Genomic DNA, 26,056 nt, shown 5'->3' on the forward strand with positions numbered 1-26,056 from the left:
ACTGCCCGGACAGCCCAGTGGTAACGTCCCTGACTGTAAAGCTGAATGTCACAGGATCAAATCCGTCAGGGAGCATCAGTTCTCTCAAGATTACACGAACACCTTGCTGAGGAGTGCCAAGTAGCACAAAACCTAGGTCCAGGGTTTCCTGTTGACTAACTCCAACCACCAATCTAAGTTTTGGGAATGTTAGAAAGTTTAACAAATGAAACATAACGCATTACATTATAGTAATGAAAAGATAGAAAAATACAGTATAATAGTGATGGTTTATCGTTAAAATTATTTAGTGTCTATTGGCCGCATTATTTCATATGAAAAATATGTGACAATTTCCTGCGGAATGTAGTTTGCTAATAGTAAAATGATTTTGGTATTATGGATAAAATACCTGACTATGCTGACTACAAAATATTCTATTCAATAGTTGAAAACCCCAAACAGAACAACATTTTATGGTTGGACATTAATCGCTAAGGTGAAAGTCATTCAGTTGTGAATGAAAAATATTGATATACTCAAACGAATAAAGAAAAATCATAAACCGCATACAACTTGATAGCTGACTATAAACTCTGTTCTTAAATTTCTCGTCGGGATTTATGATCATTGAAGTTCAACCATGTTGGCAGTAAGAAAAATATAGTTGTTAATAACGAACGATAGTTAGACTGTAAATCAAATTGTTGAATATTGTTGATATCATGAACCAATATAAGTTCAGCATCAACTGAAAACAAGGCGGTACAGCACAGCTGTCTTTTCATATTGTGGGACTCCTTAAAAAAATGAATCCATAACCTCATCAAAAAGGACAAAACTCAGGGCTTTCGGTTTACCGATAAGGTTCAATCTTCAGACCTCTACAATAGTGTACATGCCGAACTTTAACGAGCTCACAATATTTTTAGACCACCTGCAATTGTTTTATGTGACTAACTACCCATACCTGACAAGTTTTAACCCCACTACTCATAGTTTCTGATTAGGATTCCAGGAGTATGTATTTTTCTTAAAACAAATGAATATATTGAGATGTATTCTTAGTGTTATATCTTGAAGGTTGCACTTGATATACCGCGTATAACGTGATCACTAGAACGCCAGAACCCTTCCAAGTCGCAATGAGAAGACAGAAGACTAATGAAAGCAATGTTATTCACAGACAGTGTCAATTATAGTACAAAATTGTTCGGTATTTATAGTTTTTAGTAAGAACGAAATCATCATTACAGTCCTTCAGTCCGCATACAGGGGGTTATTGGCATCGTCCAATCAGGAAGCTACATGCAAGAATTCTAGAATATTCTTCCCAAAGGTGATTGGATGAAATATCTTTGGCTCCTTCTGAGCCTCCTACAGCTTCCTCGAGTTTACCCGTGGTCCGTTGTCACGCTTAGTAATAACGATCTATTGAATTACAAAATTATCATAGTTGTTATGACGAAAAATAGTGTTTTCTACTTGATTACTAAGTGTGAACACTAAGACTGCAATGCACTTACAGCGAGCTGAAAAATTCAACACCGAATGAAGTCGTTGTCCTCAATCTCACTAACTCACTACTAACTACAATCTATATATTTCATAAAACGTGTAACAAAATAATTATATCGAAGCAATCTACACAGGATACACTTCTGCCAGTAAAAAATGATGAAATTTCTGTGCTGAATGTTAACAGTGCAATGATTCAATCGCTTACTAACAATAATCTAAACATCATATCCAATGAAGAATTTAGTAGTTATTTGAACTAAGTAGTTCAGTGTATGTTTTGCCATTAAAACTAAAAGGTACCAGATTTAAGTCTCATTGTGAACATTAACACTGGTATTCACATTCCTCTACACGACATAGGTCATAAATAGGATGAGTGGCAGGTCAATCAGCAATCAACATGCACATTGAAATAGATCCAATTTATCAACCAATCAGGAAAATTATGCACAAATATAGGAACAAAAATCAAACCAATGGGAGACACAACCAAAACAAAGGAGTAAACAATGACAAATGTAAGGTCAATAAGAACCAACTTAACGTCGAGATGTACAGAACAAGCTGTAAAACGCATATGGAGAAATTTGAACACTTCACTTCTATCTGAAATTTTGTGCTGATGATGTCGTCCAGAAGAACGATGAAAGCTCCACAACCAAACCATCCTGCTCAGAGAACAAAACTCCATCAAAATCATCTACCTGATCTACAAATCTTCTCTACCATAGATCCATCAATTCTGTAAAAAGTACTTTATATAACTTTTTAATTGCATTCTTTTTTTTTTTTGAATAACTTACTTGTTCACATTTTGTTTGTAATTCTGGTTTATTTGAATCCAATTGATGATGATTCAGATTTGACCAAGAATTATTATTATTATTATTATTGTCACTATCGGGAATACTTATTACTGGATAATCATCTGATAATTTACTTTCATTCAATAATAGTATATTATTTAAATCAACCGGTAAGATGTAATTAGTATTCGTGTAATTATTATTGTTATTACTGTTTTGTTCAAATTGTAAAGATTTAATAGAATTCACATCTAATTGTAGTTCATTGCATCTAATTGAAATAGACGACGATGATGATGACGACGACGACAAAGAAGAAGACGAAGAAGAGAACAAGGAAACAGAAGAAGTTGGTAATAATGGAGACAGTTCACTTGACAATGAATTCATTGTAGTTTTTAGTGATAAATCAAATGATAATTTATCATGACTATTTATTGAAATACATTCTAAAGATTGATCGACTGAATTATTATTATGATTACTATTTGTTGAATAAGTTGATAACAAAGATTCATTTTGTTGTGTAGTGATTATCGGTATTGTGAATTGTTCATCTATTGATGAAGTACTCCATAATGGTGTAACATTTGAATGTTTACACATTTCTGTCAAACTATTTGGTATATTCGGTATATTAGGTATAATTAATGTATCAGTTGAATACATTAAGCTAGATGTTATACAGGGTGAAACAATTGAATGATCATTCATAAAATTGCACATTAAATTATTTTTAGATAAATTATTATGTAATATTATTGCCGAGGTTAAAGATGTTGTTGTTGTCATTGGTGGTGGTGGTGTTGTTGTTGTTGTTGGTGGTGGTGGTTGTGGTAGTGTAAAAGCTGATGGTGATAGAATTTTCGAAGGTGGTTTTAATTGATTTGTACTTTCTTGTTGTTCAATCAATTCAGTAGAATCAGTTAATAGAATGAGGTCATCTAGGTTTTTTTTAATGAGAGTAAAACAATTATTCAATGAGATTTTCTTTATTAATGTATTTAATAAAATATGAAATAATAAAAATTGATTTCACTCAAGATGTACAATAATCCGTCATGACAGTCATAAACACTAATCTGTTAACCGCATTCTTCTTTCAGCCTTTTTCTGGCCGAGAAAACATAAACCATCTAGTTAAACAAATTTTACGCAAACAATATAAAGAATTGTACCACTATTCTGTTTTCAAAAAGATGATGATAATTTATATCACAAGTTGATTTTGAATGAAATAATTATTAAGGGTTAAGCATTCGCGTGAAAGACTGATGGTTCTAGGTTTGAATCCCGCGGGCAGGATCGTGGATGCGCACTACTGAGGAGTTATATATTAAGACGAAACGGCCGTCTAGTGCTTCCAGATTTTTCATGGTGGTCGAGGTTTAATCGACCCACGAATTCAACTATTAAATTATTAAAAAGCCATAAATGCTGGTTTCTGGGAATTTATTTCTTTTCTCTACACATTATATCAAATAAGAAATTATTGATTAACAAAAAAAGCATTACATAATGAGGTGGTGGAGAAGATTTGTAGCTTAAGTGGATGGTTTTGATGGAGTTTTGTTTTCTGAGCAAGCCATCCAGCTCAGAGAATAAAACTCCATCAAAATCATCCACCTAAGCTACAAACCTTCTCCACTATCTAAAAATCATATGAGCGTAGTACGCTTTTCGTTGTTCGAAAATGGGAGAATTGAACCAAAAGACAAGCTTTCACTCGAGAACAACTATATTTTCTCTATAAGTGACTTCGTTAGTATGTTCACCCAACAAGTGGAAGATACGATCCCCAATCAACTTCCCATTGGGATGGAGAATAGTACGACCAAACCAACCAACTCAGAGAACAGAACTCCATCAAAACCATTAAATAATATTGGTCAGCTTTAATTGAAGATTTTATTCAAATATATATCTACCAGATATCGAAGAGTCACGTTCAGAAGATTAAGAAAAACACAAGTCCTTGCGTTTAACTTAAGGTCACTCCTATGTCTTAATATAAAGGAAAACAAGATTCGAAAATCACTAGCCAAGATTTATCTCTTGTCAAATATAATAACTGTTCCGATATTGAACATTGAAACCCGAATGTTTGTGTCTAATTCTCATGGTCAGCTTTCTAGCTGACATCACTGTATTAAAAATTAAGCTTTTATATGAATCGCTCTTAGAATAAATCCATCTGTCTACGGTAGTATTTCGATGAGTTGACGAGTACTATGTACACTTTAAACACCAACATCTTGAGTGCATTCTAGTCTTAGATATATGTCTATTCTGGAACTCTAAACGTAAAGATGGCTAGAAATAAACTGAAGAACTTATGTTTGGATGTACTGAAAATATCTGTATTTGTACAATAATAAACAACATTGTAATTCATAAAGCGTTATGAAAAGAGGCTGCATTGAGTGATTGTTGAGTGAGAATAGACAAGGAATAAGCAACCTTTGTTTAGATTTTTACTGGACATTTACAAAGAACACTGATGATTACACTAAGATTTTCTATAGCTGTCATAAGAACAAATCGTTTAAAGTAATTTGCTGTATTCTGAACCTCCTATCGCAAACGCAACAACAGATGCAGGAAAAGACGACCAGTGTAGCAGCAGCCTCAGCAGCAGTAGGTCTCAATGTACACAAAGGGAAAAGCAGGATTCTCCGATACAACACAGAATGCACCAATCCAATCACAATTGATGGAGAGGATTTGGAAGATGTAAAAACCTTCACATATTTGGGCAGCATCATTGATGAACAGGGTGAGTCTGATGCAGATATAAAGGCGCGGATCAACAAAGCAAGAGCAGTATATTTACAACTGAAGAACATCTGGAACTCAAAACAAATGTCAACCAACACCAAGGCCAAGATTTTCAACACAAATATCAACACAGTTCTACTATATGGGGCGGAAACCTGGAGAACTACGAAAGCCATCATCCAGAAGATACAGGTGTTTATTAACAGTTGTCTATGCAAAATACTTCGGATCCGTTGGTCAGACAGAATCAGCAACAACCTACTATGGGGGAGAAAAAACTAGATTCCAGTGGAGGAAGAAATCAGGAAGACTTGCTGGAAGTGTATAGGACACACATTGAGGAAAGCACCCAACTGCGTCACAAGGCAAGCCCTCACATGGAATCCTCAAGGTCAAAGGAGGAGGAGAAAAGGAAGACCAATGAACACATTACGTCGAGAAATGAAGACGGACATGAGAAAATTGAACAAGAATTGGATGGAACTAGAAAAGAAGGTCCAGGACAGAGTGGGTTGGAGAATGCTGGTCGGCGGCCTACGCTCCATTGAGAGTAACAGGCGTAAGTAAGTAGTTTGTTGTATACTTAATACTTTTCATCATGAGGCTCAATCTCGTCTCTTTATATATAGAAAAAAACTATAAGGATTCAAGGTAACGACCTAAGTATTTGAATTCGTACTATATTTATAGTACTTATCACTTCCTTGACCGAATTAGGCTTAGTGAATGGTTTTACTTACTTATTAGTCTTTATACATTTTGTTCGTTTATTTGTATTCCCGTCTTTGTCAAATCCATTCTTCATTGTCTAATTATCAGAACACTTCTTATTACTTAATTTTATTGGTTTTTTTCAATGAATGTTAATTCAGGGTCAATTTTTCTGGATCACTCATCAATTTCCTATTACGAAACATTGATTGTGTAACGTTTATGTAATCTGTTTCCCTATAAACACTAAGTCTTAAATGCCTTAGTTAGAATAGTGTATTTCATACATAGACATGCCTATTACTTTATATTAGAGCAAAGTTTGATGAGGATCTAAATGAACACTGATTAATCCATAGTTTTCACTTGATTCTCGAAGAATTTTCCAAGGTGTTATCAAGGAATCTCAGAATAATAAAAACCACTGAAAACAATTATACTAATCTTATTCTGTTATTTCCAAACAAATTTATTATCAGCTTTTTTGAAAATCCACTAACCTAAGTGATTGATATCATTCAAAGTGCTGAAGTCCACATTTTGGTGATGATGATGATGTTGTTGATGTTCTGTGTAAAGTAAATTCAATGAAGGTTGCTTATCATCATTATTATTATTAATTCTTGTATTTGCTATCGTTGTTTTCTTGGTATTTGTAACAGTACTACCAGAAGTTACTTTTACCATCTCTACTGTCGCTTCTGTCAACGTCGTTGTAGATGGTATGATAAGAGACGATGATGATAATAATGGTGAGGACGTAATACAGTTGACATTATTTATAGTAGTTTCATTATTGTCACCATTTTCCGATGATGTATTCCAATCAGTTAAATTGATATCACCGTATTTATTATTTTGACATGAATTCGGAATGATTAAACTATTGAAATGAAAAACTGTATCAGCTGGAAAATAATTAGTTGCTATGGTAGTTGTTATTCTAGGACTTGTCCTATCACTTGTACTACTATTAGTATTGTTATCAGTAATTATTTCAGTGGCTACTGAATTTATAATTAAGTCTTTATCAAGATTATTTGAAGTAATTGAATAATGAACATTATTTAAAATATTTGATGTATTCAATGACGGACTTGATGTTACGCATATAATATAATCATTTAATCGGTCATCATTAGTCACTTCTTCTTCTTTTACATATTGTTGACGCTGTTGATGATGATGATGATGATGGGAACGAGGTGAAATAGAAGTTGAATGATGATGATAATGATGTTGCTGATGAGGAGCAAGGATTGAAGGATATGAAGGATCTGACAGGATTTCTACCGAATCATTCGAGTTAATGTTGAATCTTTTCAAATTAATCGATTTTTCCATACAGCTTATATTGTTTTCTTTATTGTTATTATTATTATTATTACGATTACTATTATTATTATTATTGTTGATATCTATAGGTTGATGTTCAGTTAGATGAGGCTTCAATTCTTTCGTTTTATTTTTAGAAAATTTATCAGGATTTAAGCGGTATTTTATGCGATGATTAGAATTATTAATTGTACTATTACCATTACTATTACTATTACTGTTATTATTATCACTGTGATTATTATTGTGAAACGTAGTACTATTAATATTTGTTGACCATTGTAATGCTTCAGAAGATTGTAAATGTTGTTCATGAACAATAGCTGCACGTGGAACTTTATCCAACCATCGTGGTTTACTTCCGTCTTCTAAATAAACATAATTAAACCAATAAAAAATTAGTGAGTAAAATAATAATAATAATAATAATAATAATAATAATAATAAAGAATGTACTTTTTTTATATTCCAATGATTAGAAAAATTGTATTTCTGAAGACGTTTCGTAATTTAATGTAAACCACTTCTTCAGAGTAAATAAGTAACCGAATAGTACAAAGGAAACAATGCAGAATATTTTGGGTGCAATCAAAATCATAATTATTCTGACCTATTATGATTTTGATTGTACTAAAAATATTCCGCATTATTTCATTTGTACTATTTAAACTTGGGTTAATTTAGTGTCGACTATTTATTTCCTCTGAAGAAGTGGTTCACATTAAGCTATGAAAAACGTCTTCAGAAATACAATTTTTCTACTCATTGGGATGTAACCAAAATATGTATTCATTATCAACTTTCTAGTTAATGCTCAATTAATTTGAAACTATCAAGTCCAACCTTGGCATGGATACTAATAGTAAAAATAATAAAAATATTAATACAATTGGTAAGACTATAATTTATGGACGACCTTTTAGTGACGCTAAACTGACCTTGAGAGTGTCCACCTAATAATTACGGTCAAATGAGGGTTATAAACCTGTGTGAAAAATGAGAATTATTATTTACAGTTGATGATTAAGGTTAGGAATTCGACTTAGGGTTTTCATCATAAACTGACATCAGCTATAATGCCAGAACTCTATTTGTCCAAATAGATGAGTGAATTTCGCACCAAAATCTGAGATCTGTCATTTTATATCTGATTGATTCGTCCATAAATTACAGTCTTGTCGAATATAATCAAACCAAAGATCTACACCAAAACAGAGTTCAATGAAGAATTCTGGTAGGTAGCCTATGCTCTTCCATAATGGGTAACAGGTGTAAGTAAGTAAAGATGTACAAATCATGCAAAATATTTCAAAACATTTAGTCAGTGAATTAGGAATTAATTATCTGCTGTGAATAAAGAATTTAAACAATTTTCTGTATCATCAGTGGATCTAAATTGAAATTTCTTCGTATGATCATATCTTGAAGTTGTAGCCTTTGACAAAAAAAGAAGAACAATTTCATTCTAATTTTCGGATAAACTATGATGTTCACTTTACTTTCAGTTTGTGACTGTTAAAACAGACTAAACTTTTGTCATAATATATATTGACCTTTTAGATATTCAAGTAACGTTTCAGTGGTAATAGGCAACAGATTTTTACAATGTAATGAAGTCTAATAGTTTAAATGTTGAACATAAATAAGCAATTACGCTACTATTTTTGATGGAGTTTTGTTCTCTGAGCTGGATGGTATGGTCGTGATGACAAAATGGGAGAATCTCTCCAAAAAGCAGGCTCCCACTCAAGAACAGCTGTATTTTTTCCACTGGTGACTTGTCAGCATTTTCTACCAACAAGCGTAAGATACAGACCTCCAATCAGCTGCCCATTGGGATGGAGAATAGCTGGGCAAAGTGGAAGAAAAATGGTGCAGCTAAAGATAACGGATGCACATTACAGGATCCGCAAATACCAACACGTCATAGAAGACCAAAAAATGAAGTTACAAAGGACGCTCACGTCAGAACAGTTGAAAATCTTGACAACAGCCATCGAAATATCATGCAAACGACACAGAGAACAAAGAAAAAACACACAACCAAACCATCCAGCTTAGAGAACAAAACTTCATTAAAAATTATGCTACTAGTTTTGTACTTGTAAAGTGCTTATTAACCGCTACTACAATTTCATTTCATTAATTTATTACATAATTTCTATGATCTCTTTGCTCAAAATATTTAGTTTTCTTTGTTCACTGTCAGAACTATTGGACTTCACAAAAAACGGTAGCTTAATAAACCACATTATCATGATTTAGATAGCATTCTTAATAAATTGATTTCATTTGAGGAACTATTGAAAATCAAGAACAACTGGACAGTTTTTCTGTCTCATTATAGAATTCCATAACGTTCCTCATTCAAAACTCCACTTAAGTTCGAATTGACAACCTCTTTAGCTCAGATGAAGACCTTAACATGTAAATCACTAAGTTGACATCAAATGATTTACACTTGGAACTGCAGTCGATTCACTATGTTAAGCGACTATCCTCTGTCGCTACTGGTGATTCTTGTCGAATGTTTAAATTTCACCAGTTTCAACATACTAGAACTTGTTGAATTATCCTTTGAAGTAGATTGTTAGTAAGCTAATGATGATCTTGCATTGTAGAAGGTTATGAACATTGAACCTTCAGAAATATAAATCAGCAAAATGCTAGGAACCATACGGATCATGTATAGATAAACTGTGACTGTACTTAGAAATTTAAACCCTAATAAATGGGCCGTTGTCTGCAAGTATGGCCTATTTATTTAAATTTTAATGTTTCATTGAATGTGAATGAAATAATCGTGTTAATAAAAGTACATCAGTTTAAAAATATACTAAAGGAGAGTTTTTAAAGTTGAATAGTTTTAAATGCTTCACTTTACTTACTTTTACGAACTTGTATAAGGTCTGGTCTCATACCAACTCGAAAACATTGTTTTAATCTACACGATGGACATTCACGACGAGTAGTTGGTGTGATTACATGTTCTCCGGATTTCGCTGTACATGTTAATTCCTAAAAAAACAAGAAAAATAATAATTTCTCACGTAAATTAACATAGCTGGAATTATCAAAAAGGGTTTTGTGGAGATTTTAGTAATTCCAATAGTTGAAATCATGAGTCAATTGAAGCTAGACCACCATGGATAACGTGGAAGCACTGGATGATCGTTTCATCCTAGTGTGCATCCACGATCCCGATTCGAACCCAGGACCTATCAGTCTCGCGCGCGAGTGCTTAACCACTGGACCACTGAGCCGTCCGGCATCTGACGGTGTTAACGTCTAACCTCAACTAATCCAGAAAATTGCGCCACCGTACACCATTTTCTTCAGTGAGCTGATATCTTACAACAGACCTGGTTGAACTCCACTGGTAAAGGCTGGAATTGTATTTGTTCGTTTGTATAACCCTGATTGGGATTAAAATCTCTAAATTAATTACAAAAATATAATAGATAGAGTCAAAGTATAAAGAAATGAAGAAGACAGGATTAGAAGTAGTAGTGAACATTTATGAAATCCAAGATATATATTACAAGTTATGCAAGATTTATGAAATGGATGTAAATAAATTGATTACTGTATTCAAATTTATATTGATAAACAGTCTTCAGTCATTAGAACATTTCACGCTCAGAAAAGTGTTGATCATTGTAATTTAGTAGATATGAATTCATTCAAATGATTCGTGTTTGTCTTAATATAAATATCGATATGGGTTTAGGTAGAAAAACAGTTGAAGTTCCAACCAACATCAAAGTCTTAAAATCCTACTATATATAAATAAAATCATCGATTAGAAACTTGCATGAATTCGTGTCTTCCCAGTTTTGTTACACAATATGTTTGAAGGAAATGTGGTGAAAGATAGATGTAAGTCGATAGGGGGAGAATACATGAATACGAAGAGTAGAAGCATTTAAATCTATGTTTTATTTTATCCTCGTTTGGCTGGTCCTTAACCGGTAACTTACCGGTTAAGTGACTAATACTAAGATGTATACATATTCTCAAATGAAACACTCACTTATTTCATTAATTTTTACGGTGTCCTAGATTATTTATCCGTTACAAGCTGATTGATAAATAACACAATCTGTGTAGGTTTATAGTTTCATCAACTGATTTGCTTGAAGTAATTAAAGGGTTTGAGTCAAATCTCAACACTGTTCACTTAGTGACTTTAACATAGTAGTGAATCATACTAAATACATCTATACTTGACTAATATAGCACATCGATTATTCTTTCTGGTTATATCGTAAAACTGAAGGATAAAAAGAAAGTAAATGTCGTACAGGCTTCTTAATAATAGGTAAATAAAAAACGACTAACTTGGGTCTTAGACCTATTCTTTTCTGCATAGATTCTAAAATTAGAAGCCAACACTACCGGAATGATTTGACTTTTGAAATATGAATAGGGAATAAACCTTAGTGAATCCCTTTTAAATTTTGAAACTGTGAATTGTATACAAAACGTATTTACTTCACTTTTTCATTGGTATCACCTAGTTGAACTGTCATAAATATAGTTTAGTAATTTTTGAGACTATATTAACATAATCAATATACTTATACTTATCAAAGAAATATTTCTTATAAGATAATTTATAGTAGGATTGAATACTTCAATTGTCTCAGGTTCTAAACAAAGTTCTAACGTTCCAACGTTCTAACAGTTCAACGTTTGGTTCATTGAAAAAGTACTTGAAATGGCCTTTACCTGAATTTCAATAGTTTTTGTCCAATCAGTTACAAGAAAGCATTGGTTAAAACACTATTTCTCAGGGTAGAAAGGAAATGTACCATCGACAAACTGGAAGAATTAATGAACGTGGAAAAATATCTAAGAGACAAATTTTACCCACAAAGGTTTATTGACAAATATAAAAAGCCTAAAGAAAACAAGACGAAAATAATTACGGTCAATAAAAAGTCAATATCTATAAATTCTAACTTCAAAGGTAATGATGTCACATACATAATCAACAGGAGGCTGAATACTGAGCTAGCCAGAACTTATCCGGCTGTCAAACTCTTACTTCTCTATAAAACAACGTGTTCAATAACCCAATCAAAGATCGACAAGCAACCCTTTCATGTTACCACCAACTATATTTATAAATTTACGTGTACCTGCCAAAGCAGCTATACTGGCCGAACAGAAAGGAGGGCAAACCTTAGATTTTTCTTAACATGTTCCAAAACGTCTCAGAACAAGGGAAAGAAAGAATCTAAACAGTACAATCATCAAACATTTCCTTGATACAGGACTTTGCTCTTTTGCATAATATATATATATATATATATTTACAATATTCAGTCTATTCAATCTATTTACACCCTTTCTCTACTATACTAATGTGTCTTCAATACAACTTTCAATCAAACTCTTTCATGTATGTAATCTAAACCCATTATGTAATTATGATTCTTAAATATCACAGGTTGTAAGCAGCTGACGAGAATCTACGAAATAAAAATGAATTCATGCTATTCTGCTAGAATCTTTGTTTTTACTCTTTTCAAAATGATAAAGGGAACTATGATGTATGAAAGCTCTAACTGCTTACCTCGTAGAAATAAAGATGCATATCTTTTGAACTTGTTCTGACTAACTTTTAGTATGTTACATTATTTTCTATGGAATAATTTACTGCAATCTCTTCACATAACCAAAATACTACTATCATTTATTCATATTATCAATTTGAACTTTAGCTTGGATACTGAATTAGATATGCTAACACCTTTGACTATAATCCATCCTACAAGTTAAACTATAGGGTAATAAAATGTCTAATCACTGTTATTACTTAGCGTCATTATTAGATTACCCTTTATGCAAATATTTTACCTTTACACTGTCCTTGGTAAGTGAAACTAACTTAAATAACATTTATCACAGTCAATAGATTATAAATCAACTTGGAACTTGTATGACAACAAACTTGTCAAATTAAGATTTGCTGCTTTTGTTTTGTACACCCTAATGTTAACGATTATGAAATAATGTGAAGATTCCAGTGATTATACTGCACATTTAATTGATGTCATCAAATAAAAAATGAACGATATTAGTATGTAAATCTTAATAATGTTAATCTTGCAGAAGGTAAATTGTGACAGGAATAACTTAATGGTAACGTCTTAATCTATACAGTGGGATGGCCGCACTTGGAGCCACCCTAAAAACATTAATATCCTCAAGATCACATCTGCGTTTTGCTGACAGGTTTTAACTAGCAAGAAACATAAATCTAGAGTTTCCTGTTGACTACCTCCAAGCATCTAAAATATAAATATTACCCATAGTTCCAAGTCCCCTCCAGTTATGTTTAATTTATCTAATAAAGAACTATTTTATTGATGAGACAAAATTTCACAAGCCAACTTAATAAACTCATAATTATTTTAACAGTTGAATTCATGAGTCAATTGAAGCTAGACCACCATGGAAAACCTGGAAGCACTGAACGGCCGATACGTCCTATATTGGGACTCTTCAGCAGTGCACTTCCACGATCCCACTCGCGAGATTCAAACCCATGACCTACCGGTCTCGCGCGTGAGCGCTTAACCACTAGACCACTGAGCTGGTTCGAATCTCGCGAGGCAGGGTTGTGGATGCGCACTGCTGGATAGTCTCACACTAGGACTAGACGGCCATCCATGGTCCAACCATCTCAGTTGATGAAGATTTACAACCTCATAAAGTGATTTACCATCATTCCTTAATACCCTGAGTCTAACCTTACTATTACTTACCCGGTGATCACAGCAGATGCGAGCAATATAATAATAATAATACAATAATTATAATTACATTTGAATAATTTTAAAATCAAACAGTAAATTATACATTGCATTCAGTGTATAAGTGATATGTAATCGATCAGTTAACTTAATTTGTTATATGAAAAAGATAAATAAGAAAGAGTTATCACAATTGATTGATCACTGGGTGGTGATCAGTGTCATGTGTCTCAAGTTCTTACTTATTGCAGATCCAATGCTATCGACCATGCTGCAATGTGGCCACCGGTCTAGGTGACTCGACACTTCATGCACTATATATTGAAATTAGATGGTGGTTGGAGGTAGACGAGCACCAGCTCCCTCGAGATTACAGGTACACCTTGCTGACGAGTGCCAAGTAGCACGAAACCCGGGTCCAGGGTTTCCTGTCAACTACCTCCAATCACCATCTAAGAAAGAGTTATCTTTGTGTATTTTTATGTTGTATAGTGTTTTCTTCATAAAAGGTACCAATTACTTCACATGAACACACTATAACTGTAAACAAAGCTAAACAATGCTAAAGCGATTTTCTGTGGGTTATCATATGACTAAGAATTAATTTAGATTATTAAATGGTATATTAAATAAGAGAAATTATTATAAATCAGTGTACTAAACTGTTTTTAAAAAGGGCTCAACCACAACTGTAACTTTAATCATATGAATTTGGTCATGATTAAACTATTCAGCTCAGAGAACAGAACTGCATCAAACTCATCGGTGAGACTATAATATATGGACGACGTTTCAGTGACGCTAAACTGACCGTGAAAGTGTCCACCTAATAACTAGGACCAAATGAGGATTATAAACTTTTGTGAGGAATAAGAATTATGATTTACCGTTAATTATTAAGAATTAGATTTAAGGTTTTCATCACGAAATGACACCAACTATAATGCCAAAACTTTATTTAGCCAAATGGATCAGTGAATTTCTCGCCAAAATCCGAGACCTATTATCTTATATCTGATTGATTCATCCATAAATTATAATCTCTCCAAATCATCCACCTAAGCTACAAATCTCCATAATCTCAATATGAATTTCTGACAGATTATACAAAAGTTAGGATGTAATTTATTTGGCTTTTAATCTATTTGCTATTGGATTTTATCAGTTTTAAGATGGTATCACTTGATGTGTTAACTAACACTATACTCAAATACCTTTACAATTTATTCACTAAGCTAGATGACATCATTTATTTAATGTTATTATCGTTGAAGGCAGTTTGGAGAAAGACCTTAGATAAAGTTTCATACTGGTTGAAACTTATATATAATGCTTATTCATTCATTTTGGCTGGACTAATACTGATTGTGGGACTCAAATTGGCATCAATCAGTGTTTAATATCTTCGTAAAGTTTTCGTATAAATTAGAAATAATTTGACTCATAAAATGACTTTACATTTCCTACTGTAAAGAATTTCTGACATAACATGATGATAACTTATTACAATCAGTGATATTGATCTCAATTACAGTTGTTCACTAGAACTTCAGGTGCATAACCAATATTAACGAATAGAGTGCTGAAAGGAATCATCTGCTCATTGTTAATTAATTTCAATATGATGTGAACAGGGAAACAAGAAGCTCTGACAAACTAGAAAGCTGCTTTTCGGGGCGTTATTCCATTTTATTCAAAGCTTGTAAAACACTGACATTTATTTTTGTTCCTAATCTGTTCTACAGAACATAAGCTTTCGTTTGACGTTTGATTCACTGTCATAGCCCTTTTTGTCCCGAAGCTATTGTAATTTAAACAAAACATTTTGCACCCTATTTTCTACTCTAATTCCCAGCTTTGGACATAATTGTATTTTTCCTAATTATCGTACGTTGTGGTCAGGTTATTCACCTATTTATTTGTGTACCTTTTTACACTGAACTAAACTGAACTGAAATCAGGATACCGGGAATAGATCGACTAGTGTTCCAGTTGTCTTGTCTCCTCTCATTCGCGTGCTTGTCAGCCAATCAGGTGATAGAATAGTTTTCTTCTCTCTACCCCACTTCGAACTCACCCGTACTAGCCTCAAGGTTAGGTCGGTCAGCCTATCGCACCAAGGTCTTAATATGGATTAGATAAGTATCCGCAGCACTGAAAGTGGGCAGACGGATCTAGGTCATAACACAATAGTTATCTGACTAAAACCATCATCACTATTTTTCTACTCTGATTACGTCACTAAGGTTTACCAGTACAATGTAAACATATTGTTGTATTCATGATTCAACTGTATTTTTCTCAAAAAAAGATATTCGGTTTATCCACAAAACAAGATGGTTAATGAATATAAACAATTTTATGAAGAAATCTTTGTTTTCAACAGCTCTTATTGTTTAAAATATCAGTGCAAACCAGTTGTGTGTGTGTGTGTCAGCCTAATAAACATCCATTCGAAGCCTAAAAGTAACTTACGAGCCAAACTGGGTAGGGAGTTTTATTAAGTGGTATATACGTGGTAAGTACTAGTTAACAAACAATAGACTTGAAAGCTCAACATTTCCGAGCACTACTATTTACATACATCAGTGCTTCAATTACTATGATATTATAGACACAAGGGTAAGTAATAAGCATCAGTTCACTTAAGATAAGAGATACATCAAGCAAACATGTACCAACTAGTTAGAAGTCTGGATCCCCTTCATTCATGAACTAATCATAATCAATTATCATGAATGGTGTTCACTCTGATATTGTAAATAGTTGTAAAATGTTATTATATACATTATCCTAGTTCTATTGAACTAGTAAATAGTGACATTTCAATATACATCTTTTACATAACTAAGTATTTAAACTGTTTATGATAGTCATAGTAGTATATCATATATACCATGAAGATAATGTCCAAGAACTAATTTCAGTCGCCTTGTTGTTACATGAAGTCGATAATAATAATAATAATAATAATAGTGGTAATAATAATAATAAAATAAGACGTTGGTCACTTAAAACCAGGTGGATACGTAGATATCGGTAATAAACAGATTCACTTTAGCTTGAAAAATCAATTCACATATACAAAGAATGTGAGAGACAGAGAGTAAAGTAAACTTAATGTGAACACTATCATAAACAATGCTTATTTTATTACTAAATTCAACTAGATAAATAAAAGCAAATATATTCATCTTATCATAAAGTTTTTATTAAGGTATGTATATATGTATATCTACCTGTGTATATCAATAGAATGAACGAGACATAGTTTAAGCATGATAGAAATAAGGTAAAATGATGACAGTTATCGTAAGTAATCAATTGACGACTACGTAGCCTGATAATGATAATGATATATATATATATATATATATATATATATATATATATATATATATATACAGTCGACGTAACAAGACTTTATTCCAGCTTGAATGCTGAGTAAAATCATAGTTTTCTTCTTGTCTATTAGTTTGGCGCCAATTCATTGCTGAGGAGTCCCACAATAGGACGAAACGGCCGTCCAGTGCTTCCAGGTTTCCAAAGGTGGTTTAACATCAATCGGTTCATGATCTCAATCAAAAAATTAATAATCTCCACAACCCCTATACTAGTCATTAAGATGTTCACTCTCCATTATTCTGTATATTAAACGAAAACAAATACTTTCAGTGACGAAATCTCAAATGGTTAAAATGCAATTCACCTATTTGCTGAATAATAAAACGATAGCTTCATATGATTAGTCTATGACAAGTAATATTCCTTATTGTTCAGTGTTGTTTATATGATTATTCAACAACAAATTCATTGGATTGTATTTTTTTCCATTTAAGCTTTGAATTTCCTAGTCTGGATAACATTAAATATGCGTAAAATAAGGAATATTTAAATGAGCAGTTGTATTCGACTACTACATTATCATGCTCTACCGTAGCTAAACTATGATCATTATGTGAAGCGAATAGTACTGGGTTCGAGTCCCAACTATGGTATGAGGATACATCAAGCTGACGAATCCCAACTGGGACGAAATGAGTGTGATGGATTCTAGTACTACCCACTATCCATCTCTGATTATAGTTGTTGTTTTCCAGTGCCTAAAATAATGAGTACATAAATGAGTGAAGAAGGTTATGGTTTTATGTTAAATGAAAAAGTTAATTTTTACTTTGGTTACTGTTTAAAGATGTTCGTAATATTTTTATTGTGGAGTTTCGTTCTCTGAGCTGAATAGTTTGGTCGTGAAATTCTTAATGTTCTTCTGAACAAGATCATCAGCACAAACTTTAGGTAAAAGTCAAGTATTCAACTTCCCCCACATATAACTCATAGGTTGTCCTGTTGAATTCGATTTTGATTGATTTTTGTTAACCTTCGCTCAGTCATTATCTGCTTTTTGATTTAGATCTGATTCTCGGTAGGCATATGTGAAGAAAGTCGGATACTTTGCTTCTACCTGACATTTTTGCTGATGATGTTGTTCAAAAGAACAACGACAATTCAACGACCAAACGATTAACTCAGAGAACGAAACTCTATCAAAAACCTTTACTTGGATTAGGACTTTCTTCTACCATCTCAATGATGGTAAAAATATTTTTATCATTTTGAAGTTTGTGTAAAAAAGAAATGGAAAACTTAGTAACGTATCGAGTCGCGGTTAATCTAGTATAATAAATCATATGAATATAAGGCATAATAGAAGGGATACTATGTCATGTTATGTGATAATAATAAAGTTGTTTGAATATATTGTTTAATATAGTAAATATTACCAATGTAATTATAATAAAAAAAACACATGCGTATTGATGTAGATGACTATGTAGATGAAGTATTTAACAGTACGAGAATGAGAGGGTAATAAGTTAGAATATATGGCTTGTATATGGAGCGACGCAAACGTGGGCAATGTTAAGGAGAAGGAATAGATGCATATGTTGGGTTTTTCGTAGTTGATCTCATTGGCCTTAGCTATGTGAAATGGATATAATCACATTTTTCTAGGAAGATTTCTCAGGACATAATTTACAGTCGACAGAGATTCATCTATTTTGATATGGTCTTCAATACATACTTGGTGAAGAAGTACTAGTCTAGTAAAAGGTTTTATGATTCCCTTTCCTGACAGTGTTGGTTCATATTGACAGACTAAGTCCTATCAAGGCTGACCTCATTTCACAAGAGCATTTACAGTGGTGTGTGAAACTGAAAAGCTCGTCATCAGTATCTTAACGTCAATTCACTTCGTAAGTATTGATAAGCAAATAAGTATTGAAAAAAGTGTTTTTGATGCTCAAATTTTCTTTAATTGTTGCATATCGGTGGGCTATTGAATGTCAGAGAACCGGACATCTTAGGAACAAACTGACATGGTAGGTATTAAGCAAATCTAGTAAATATGTTTAATTCCTATTAGCTGATGAGTGCTCTATGAAATTTCAGCTTTTTAGTCCATCTAAGATTGTAGAGGTATAGTAAACGTTTGGGAGCCCATAGCCAAAAGAATATATTTTTTCTTAGGATTTTGACAGATAATTCTAGCAACGTTAATGTTAGTGCAAAAAGAAAATCATTTCCAATATTTCAATGTTAACAACCATAACGTATAGGTTTAAGTACTAAACCATTTTAAGTAATTATGGATAGTAGCTAGCAGTGGATACCAAAACACGCGTTTCGTCCTATTTTTGACTCGTCATCCGGATGTATCTGCATCTCAGAGTTGATATTCACTCTGGGACTCTAAACCAATTTTGCTTATCAAGCTTGTGACTTTAGTCAATATCGAGGCAATCCGCACAGGATGCACATAAACCAATAAGAGACTGATCAATTACAGTTCTAAGCATCAGTGGGAAAATACAAGCAAACAATACCAAATGAATTTGAACTTCACCCGATTACGCAATGTAGTGGCTATCAGGACTCACTAACAAAGTGGATAACAAGATAGAGTTCGGAGTAAACAGTATTGGGTTCGAGTCCTGGAGAGGACATCCACTCTGGTACATCCAACTGGCGAGTCCCAAATGGGACGAAATGCGGATCAAACTTGGTTCTACTACTAGTCCTATCCATCTATGCTTTGGATGCTTTTGACTTAAGGCCATATTCAGGCAATCCACATAGGATGCACACAAGAAACTGATCAGTTACTGTCCTAAACAATAATAGGAAGGTGCATATAAACAATATCAAGTGAATTTAACATGAAGTTAGTTATATCGTTTCATAGTTATATATATATATATATATATATATATATATTCCAAATAAAGGGATAAGTACAACTGAACCAGAAAAAGAATTAGGAATTCTTTTAAACTAATAAAACACCAGGTAAGTAAGAACTATAGGAAATATGTAATATATTTAAGATTACACGTGAATACTAATTTATATATGTAAATAAGTAGTGTATACAGGCAATAAATCAAGTCAACCTAGAAACCATTTGAAATAAGATGAAAATGTTTTTTTTATAGTTTATTATAATATTAAACACCAAAAAAACCACAACAGAAAACAAACAATAAACAAGAGGTATGTATTGAGTACAGAATGGGAAAAAATACTTTTTCCACCCCCCTCCCGTTACATACATTTAACTTGTTCGATTCAAACAAAAATTTTGTAAGGAATAATCTAGGTTTATAGTTGGGTTTTTTTTAATATTTTTCTAATGGACTAATGTTCATTATGAAACTTGAGAAAACAGATGAGCATTGTTTTTTTATAGCTAATTTGTGTCTCTACAAATATGTATGCTGATGGTCTCATCAAAGTCTTAATTCATAATCTTGATAGGCATGGTTTACAAATAATTTCACTGGTTGAAATGATGAGTCAATCGAAGCTAGACCACCATGGAAAACCTGGAAGCACTGGACGGCCGTTCCGTCCTAGTACGGGACTCCTCAGCAGTGCGCATCCACGATCCAGTCCCCCGCGAGATTTGAACCCAGGACCGATCAGTCTCGCGCCAGGCGCTTAACCAACTAGACCACTGAGCCGGCCGGCATTCAACGGTTTTAATGTCTAACTTCGACCAATCCACGAAGTTGCGCCATCGTACACCATTGTCTTTAGTGAGTTGATATCTCACAAGAGACCTGGTTGAACTCCACTGGTGACGGCTTCTCACTAGAACTCCAGGAGTAATTGTCAATTAGTCATGACCAACATAGACTGTGACATATTTGTGGATCGATTTGTGTTAACATATGTAAGTATAATGAAATGAATTTATGAAGGTAAAAATATAAACGTAGTAGAAAAAGCAATAGTATCAGTGATATTAGAATAAACATAACAGCGAAGATAAAACGTGAAAGGATCAGAAAGATTTTGATTGAATCTGAGATATGATGTCTAATGTCACCAACCATTGATTATAATAATCTCAAAGACCGCCATCAGGTAGTCTGCACTTAATTATATAGCTTATTTCGGTTATTCGAGACGTTATGAAATGATGATATGTTTTGATGTGGCTACTCCTAGTTTTCTTACTTTTACGCAAACATGTAACACACATATATAAAAGCGTTTGTCAGGAATACGTAATATATATCCCAACAATCTGGGTTGATAAATATTGACCATGTAAACTACCAATTTCCTTTTACCGTTAGAAAACTGACTTAAAATCCGATGGTTTCCATTCACAACTTCAATCAATTTATTTCACCAAATATACATATTATAACCAGAGAGAGGTGATGTGGATATTATAGTAATTTAATATTTGAATTCATAAGCCAGTTAAAGCTACACCACCATAAAAAACCAAGAATCACTGGACTGCTGTTTTGTCCTATTATGGAACTTCTCAGCAGTGCGCATTCGCTATCCCGCCCCACAAGATTTTAACTCAGAACCTATCAGTCTCGTGAGCGAACAATTAACCTATAAACCACTGAGCCTGCATCCAACGGTGTTAATGCCTGAATTCAACCAATCCACGAAGTTGCGCCACCGTACACCATTGTCTTTGGTGAGTTACTATCTCACAATAAACCCGGTTGATTTCTACAATTCACGGCTTCTCCCTAGAACTCCATGAAAATACATCTTGGAGATAGTCACTAGAACGAAACGGCTGTTCAGTGCTTCCAGGTTTTCCATGATGATTTAATTCATGGATTCAACTATTAAAAATTGTACTCTCATGTTGGTCTTCTCGATGTAGTTAATTATTGGCTATCTGAAAATACAACAGATATTTTCATTAACACAAGGAGTGAACGTTTTTTTGTTGTGATATCTATCAGTATTCATAACTTTCTCAGAAATGATTTACTTACTTGAAAGCTACTGTTTCCTTTAATTTGAGTACTCGATTAACAATAATCAACATTCAACGAACTTACTGATATTCTTTCTGTGCGACTGTACTAAACGTATTTAGTTTATAAAATATCTAATTTTCTCAACTTCAGTTTATATATCTTTTAATCATTATAATATAGAATGCATTAAATCTATTAAAATCAAACGTATGTTATGGATATACAATCCACTAGCTAGTCAGTTTGTCTTAATTAACTCACAGTCTGGTAAAGATGTAAGTTAACTCTCATAGCCGTATCACAACACAATGATAAAATGAATAGAAATATTCAGTAGGAATGCTAATGAGCAAAACTAAATATTGAGAATATTGTTTAAAAAGACAAAGGGTAATATATGGGAATACTGGAATTTAAGATCGATAGGAAGATAAAGAGTGAATACACTTACACAGTTAAGAACGGTTCTAAACCATTTCATTTAAAACCGTCAAAACCTGATTCACTTATGAAACTAACCACATCCAAGTAGTTACTTACTTACTTACTTACGCCTGTTACTCCTCGTGAAGGAGCATAGGCCGCTCACCAGCATTCTCCATCCAACCCTGTCCAAAGCAATCCTTTCTAGCTCCGTCCAGTTCCTATTGATCCTTTTCATACCTGTTTCTATTATCCGACGCAATGTGTTCTTTGGCCTTCCTCTTTTTCGCTTCCTTCAGGATTCCAGGTTAGGGCTTGCCTCCTGATGCAGTTTGACGATTTACGTAATGTATGTCCTATCCATTTCCATCGACTTTTCCTAATTTCTTCTTCAGCTGGGAGTTTGTTTTCTCTCTCCCACAGAAGGCTATTGCTGATGGTATCCGGCCAATGGATGTTGAGTGTCTTGCGTAGACAACCATTTATAAATACTTGTACCTTCTTGATTGTGGTTGTTGTAGTTCTCCAAGTTTCAGCTCCGTACAGTAGAACTGCCTTGACATTCGTATTGAAGATTCTCACTTTGATATTGGTTGAAAGTTGTTTTGAGTTCCATATGTTCTTCAATTGTAGGAATGCGACACTTGCTTTGCCAATCCTCGCCTTTACGTCTGCATCTGAACCTCCTTGTTCATCGATGATGCTTCCTAGGTATGTGAAGGATTCTACATCTTCCAGAGTTTCGCCATCAAGAGTGATTGGATTGCTGTTCTCCGCCTTGAATTTTAGGACCTTGGTTTTCCCTTTGTGTATGCTGAGGCCTACTGATGCAGAGACTGCTGCTACATTGGCTGTCTTCATCTGCATCTGTTCGTGTGTACGTGATAGGAGGACTAGGTCATCTGCGAAGTCCAAATCGTCTAATTGATTTTGAGCTATCCATTGTATTCCGTGTTTTCCCTCAGATGTCAAGGTTTTCATAATCCAGTCAACCACCAGAAGAAAGGGGAAGGGAGAGAGTAAACAGCCTTGTCTGACTCCGGTCCTTACTTGGAATGCATTTGTCAGCTGGCCTCCATGCACTACTTTGCACTGTAGTCCGTCGTATGAGTTCCGGATAATATTGACAATCTTCTCAGGAACTCCGTAGTGTCGAAGAAGTTTCTATAATGTCCTCCTATCTACACTGTCAAATGCATTTTCATAATCAATGAAGTTGATGTATGGTGATGAGTTCCACTCAACTGATCGTTCGACGATGATCCGTAGTGTTGCAATGTGGTCTGTGAACGACCGATCCTTACGGAATCCAGCTTGTTAATCTCGAAGTTGGGCGTCTACTGCATCCTTCATCCTGTTCAGCAACACTCTGTTGAAGACTTTCCCTGGTATTGGCAGTAGTGTAATGCCTCTGTAGTTTTCACATTTGCTCAGATCTCCTTTCTTTGGAATCTTGACGAGGTGTCCTTCTTTCCAGTCCATCGGCACTTGTTCCTCCTCCCAAATCTGTTCTAATAGAAGGTGAAGCATGTTTGTAGTTACTTCGATGTCTGACTTCAGTGCTTCAGCTGGTATATTGTCGGGTCCTGCTGCTTTCCCGTTCTTGATTTGTCTGACGGCCAATCTAATTTCTTCTGTCGTTGGTTGGTTGACATCTATAGGAACATCTTTGTGTGCTGCTTCGATGTCCGGTGGATTCATTGGAGCCTGCCTATTCAGGAGTTCCTCGAAGTATTATACCCATCTGTTACGCTGTTGTTGAATTTCAGTGATTGGCTTGCCTTCTTTGTCTTTGACCGGTAGTAGTACGGATCCACTAACATGACACAGATTAACATTCAATAAGTTTATAGACTTATGATATATCGTGAATACATCAGCTCCAGATTTCTTTTAATCTACTTTTATATCAAATAACTTCATTAATCCTTAAATTTGACTTCCCATTGAGTTCAATATTTGAAAATGGATAATCATGTTAGCTCATAGTATTTCCACTTAATAATCTATAAGCTTAATATTATTTCAATCCTTGTTTTTAATTTAAGAAAATAAGACATTTTTTCGTTTGTTCGATTTATATTACTTAATAAAATTGTATATATTATGTAATTCTTTCTGTATTACTTCAATTCCATTATATAACAGATTACTACTAATAAAATTATTAGTAGTATCTATTTTAAATTAAGAAATGTTATTTTGAATAACTGACTGAATTACATTGTAATGTTAGCATTTTCATTATATATATATATATATATATATATATATGTACTTTTTAGAAGTTTATTTGAGTGAAGTAGGGAACAATCTTTATACCTCTTCATTATCAATGCCATTATTATGATTATGATTATGATTACCATTACTGTTATTACCATTAGTGTTCTAGTTTGGTTTGAATACCTTGTAATAGAAAGAAATGTAAACTTTACATTTGGAAGTTATTTATATATTTTTTTGTTTCCACAAAAATGGCTTTTTATGTGTATTATTATTTATTTATCGGTTAAATTTATTTATAAATTTCAAATGTATAAATGGTCATAAATCGATTTAGTTATATACATAGATACATGTGTCAGTATCTATGCACGCGTGTGTGTGTGTGTTCTTACTGATTACGCAACTAGGATAATCAGTAAAAACAAGGGAAAAAAGGAAAAAAAGTATTCTAATGAGGGCAGTATTATGAATATTAGTGATTTGATTAATGGAAGGTAAATAAACATTGAAAATATATCATGTCCAATATGGGTTTATAGATGCATGAAATGGAGAAAGGTTATAAACTTTTGGGAAGAAATTAAAGTTAAATAATGCAAAGCTCCAATTCATGCTGTTAAAATATGTTGAGAGTATTATGTACTTGAAGGAAATGAAAGGGATTTTCAAGGTAGCGTGAGAATACTAAAGGTAACGGTTACATTACAATTTGGTCGATTATATCTCCTAGTATTTGACAAGATGGCAGTGATTTATGTTGGATGACCAATTAACAAATGCAGGTAGACAATTAAATGGTGATAAGCTCAAAAGTATAGTGGGTGGTCAGTTTTTATTGAGAGCAGTTGTTAATTGATTCATTTGTATTGTTTATATGCATCTTCTCATTGATATTTAGCACTGTAATCGGTTATACTGTGTTGGCATGTGTGAGGATTACTTCAAAATTGCCGTTAAGTCACAAACTTTAGTAAAACATTCGGATAGTGACTAAGTGAGTAACTTGATGGTATTTGAAGCAAACGGTATTGAGTTCAAATTCATAAATGAACATCAACTCTGAGATGCCGATTCATCCACTCGACGAGTCCATAAATAGAAGAAACACGTTTTCTGGACTCCACTGCTAATCATCAACCAACTCTGCTTATGATAGTTGTTAATAAATGTTTGTAAGGGCTTATAATAGTTATTATTATAAACATGTAGC

The 26,056-nt window shown here is 33.5% G+C and overlaps 1 protein-coding gene across 1 annotated transcript in view; it reads right to left on the minus strand.

Annotated features, from left to right (window-relative positions):
* Nucleotides 1-26,056, minus strand: part of MS3_00002399 (uncharacterized protein) — a 104,174-nt gene that overhangs the window by 14,874 nt on the left and 63,244 nt on the right. Inside the window, exons 4-6 of the mRNA XM_035732448.2 lie at nucleotides 10,019-10,148; nucleotides 6,296-7,498; nucleotides 2,304-3,250 (exon numbers count right to left, since the gene is read on the minus strand). Of these exons, the coding sequence (XP_035587464.2) occupies nucleotides 2,304-3,250; nucleotides 6,296-7,498; nucleotides 10,019-10,148 (2,280 nt within the window). The remainder of the gene's footprint in view (nucleotides 1-2,303; nucleotides 3,251-6,295; nucleotides 7,499-10,018; nucleotides 10,149-26,056) is intronic.

The sequence above is a fragment of the Schistosoma haematobium genome, chromosome 1 (genome assembly GCF_000699445.3).
Source record: "Schistosoma haematobium chromosome 1, whole genome shotgun sequence".
In the NCBI taxonomy this organism is placed as follows: Eukaryota; Metazoa; Platyhelminthes; class Trematoda; order Strigeidida; family Schistosomatidae; genus Schistosoma; species Schistosoma haematobium.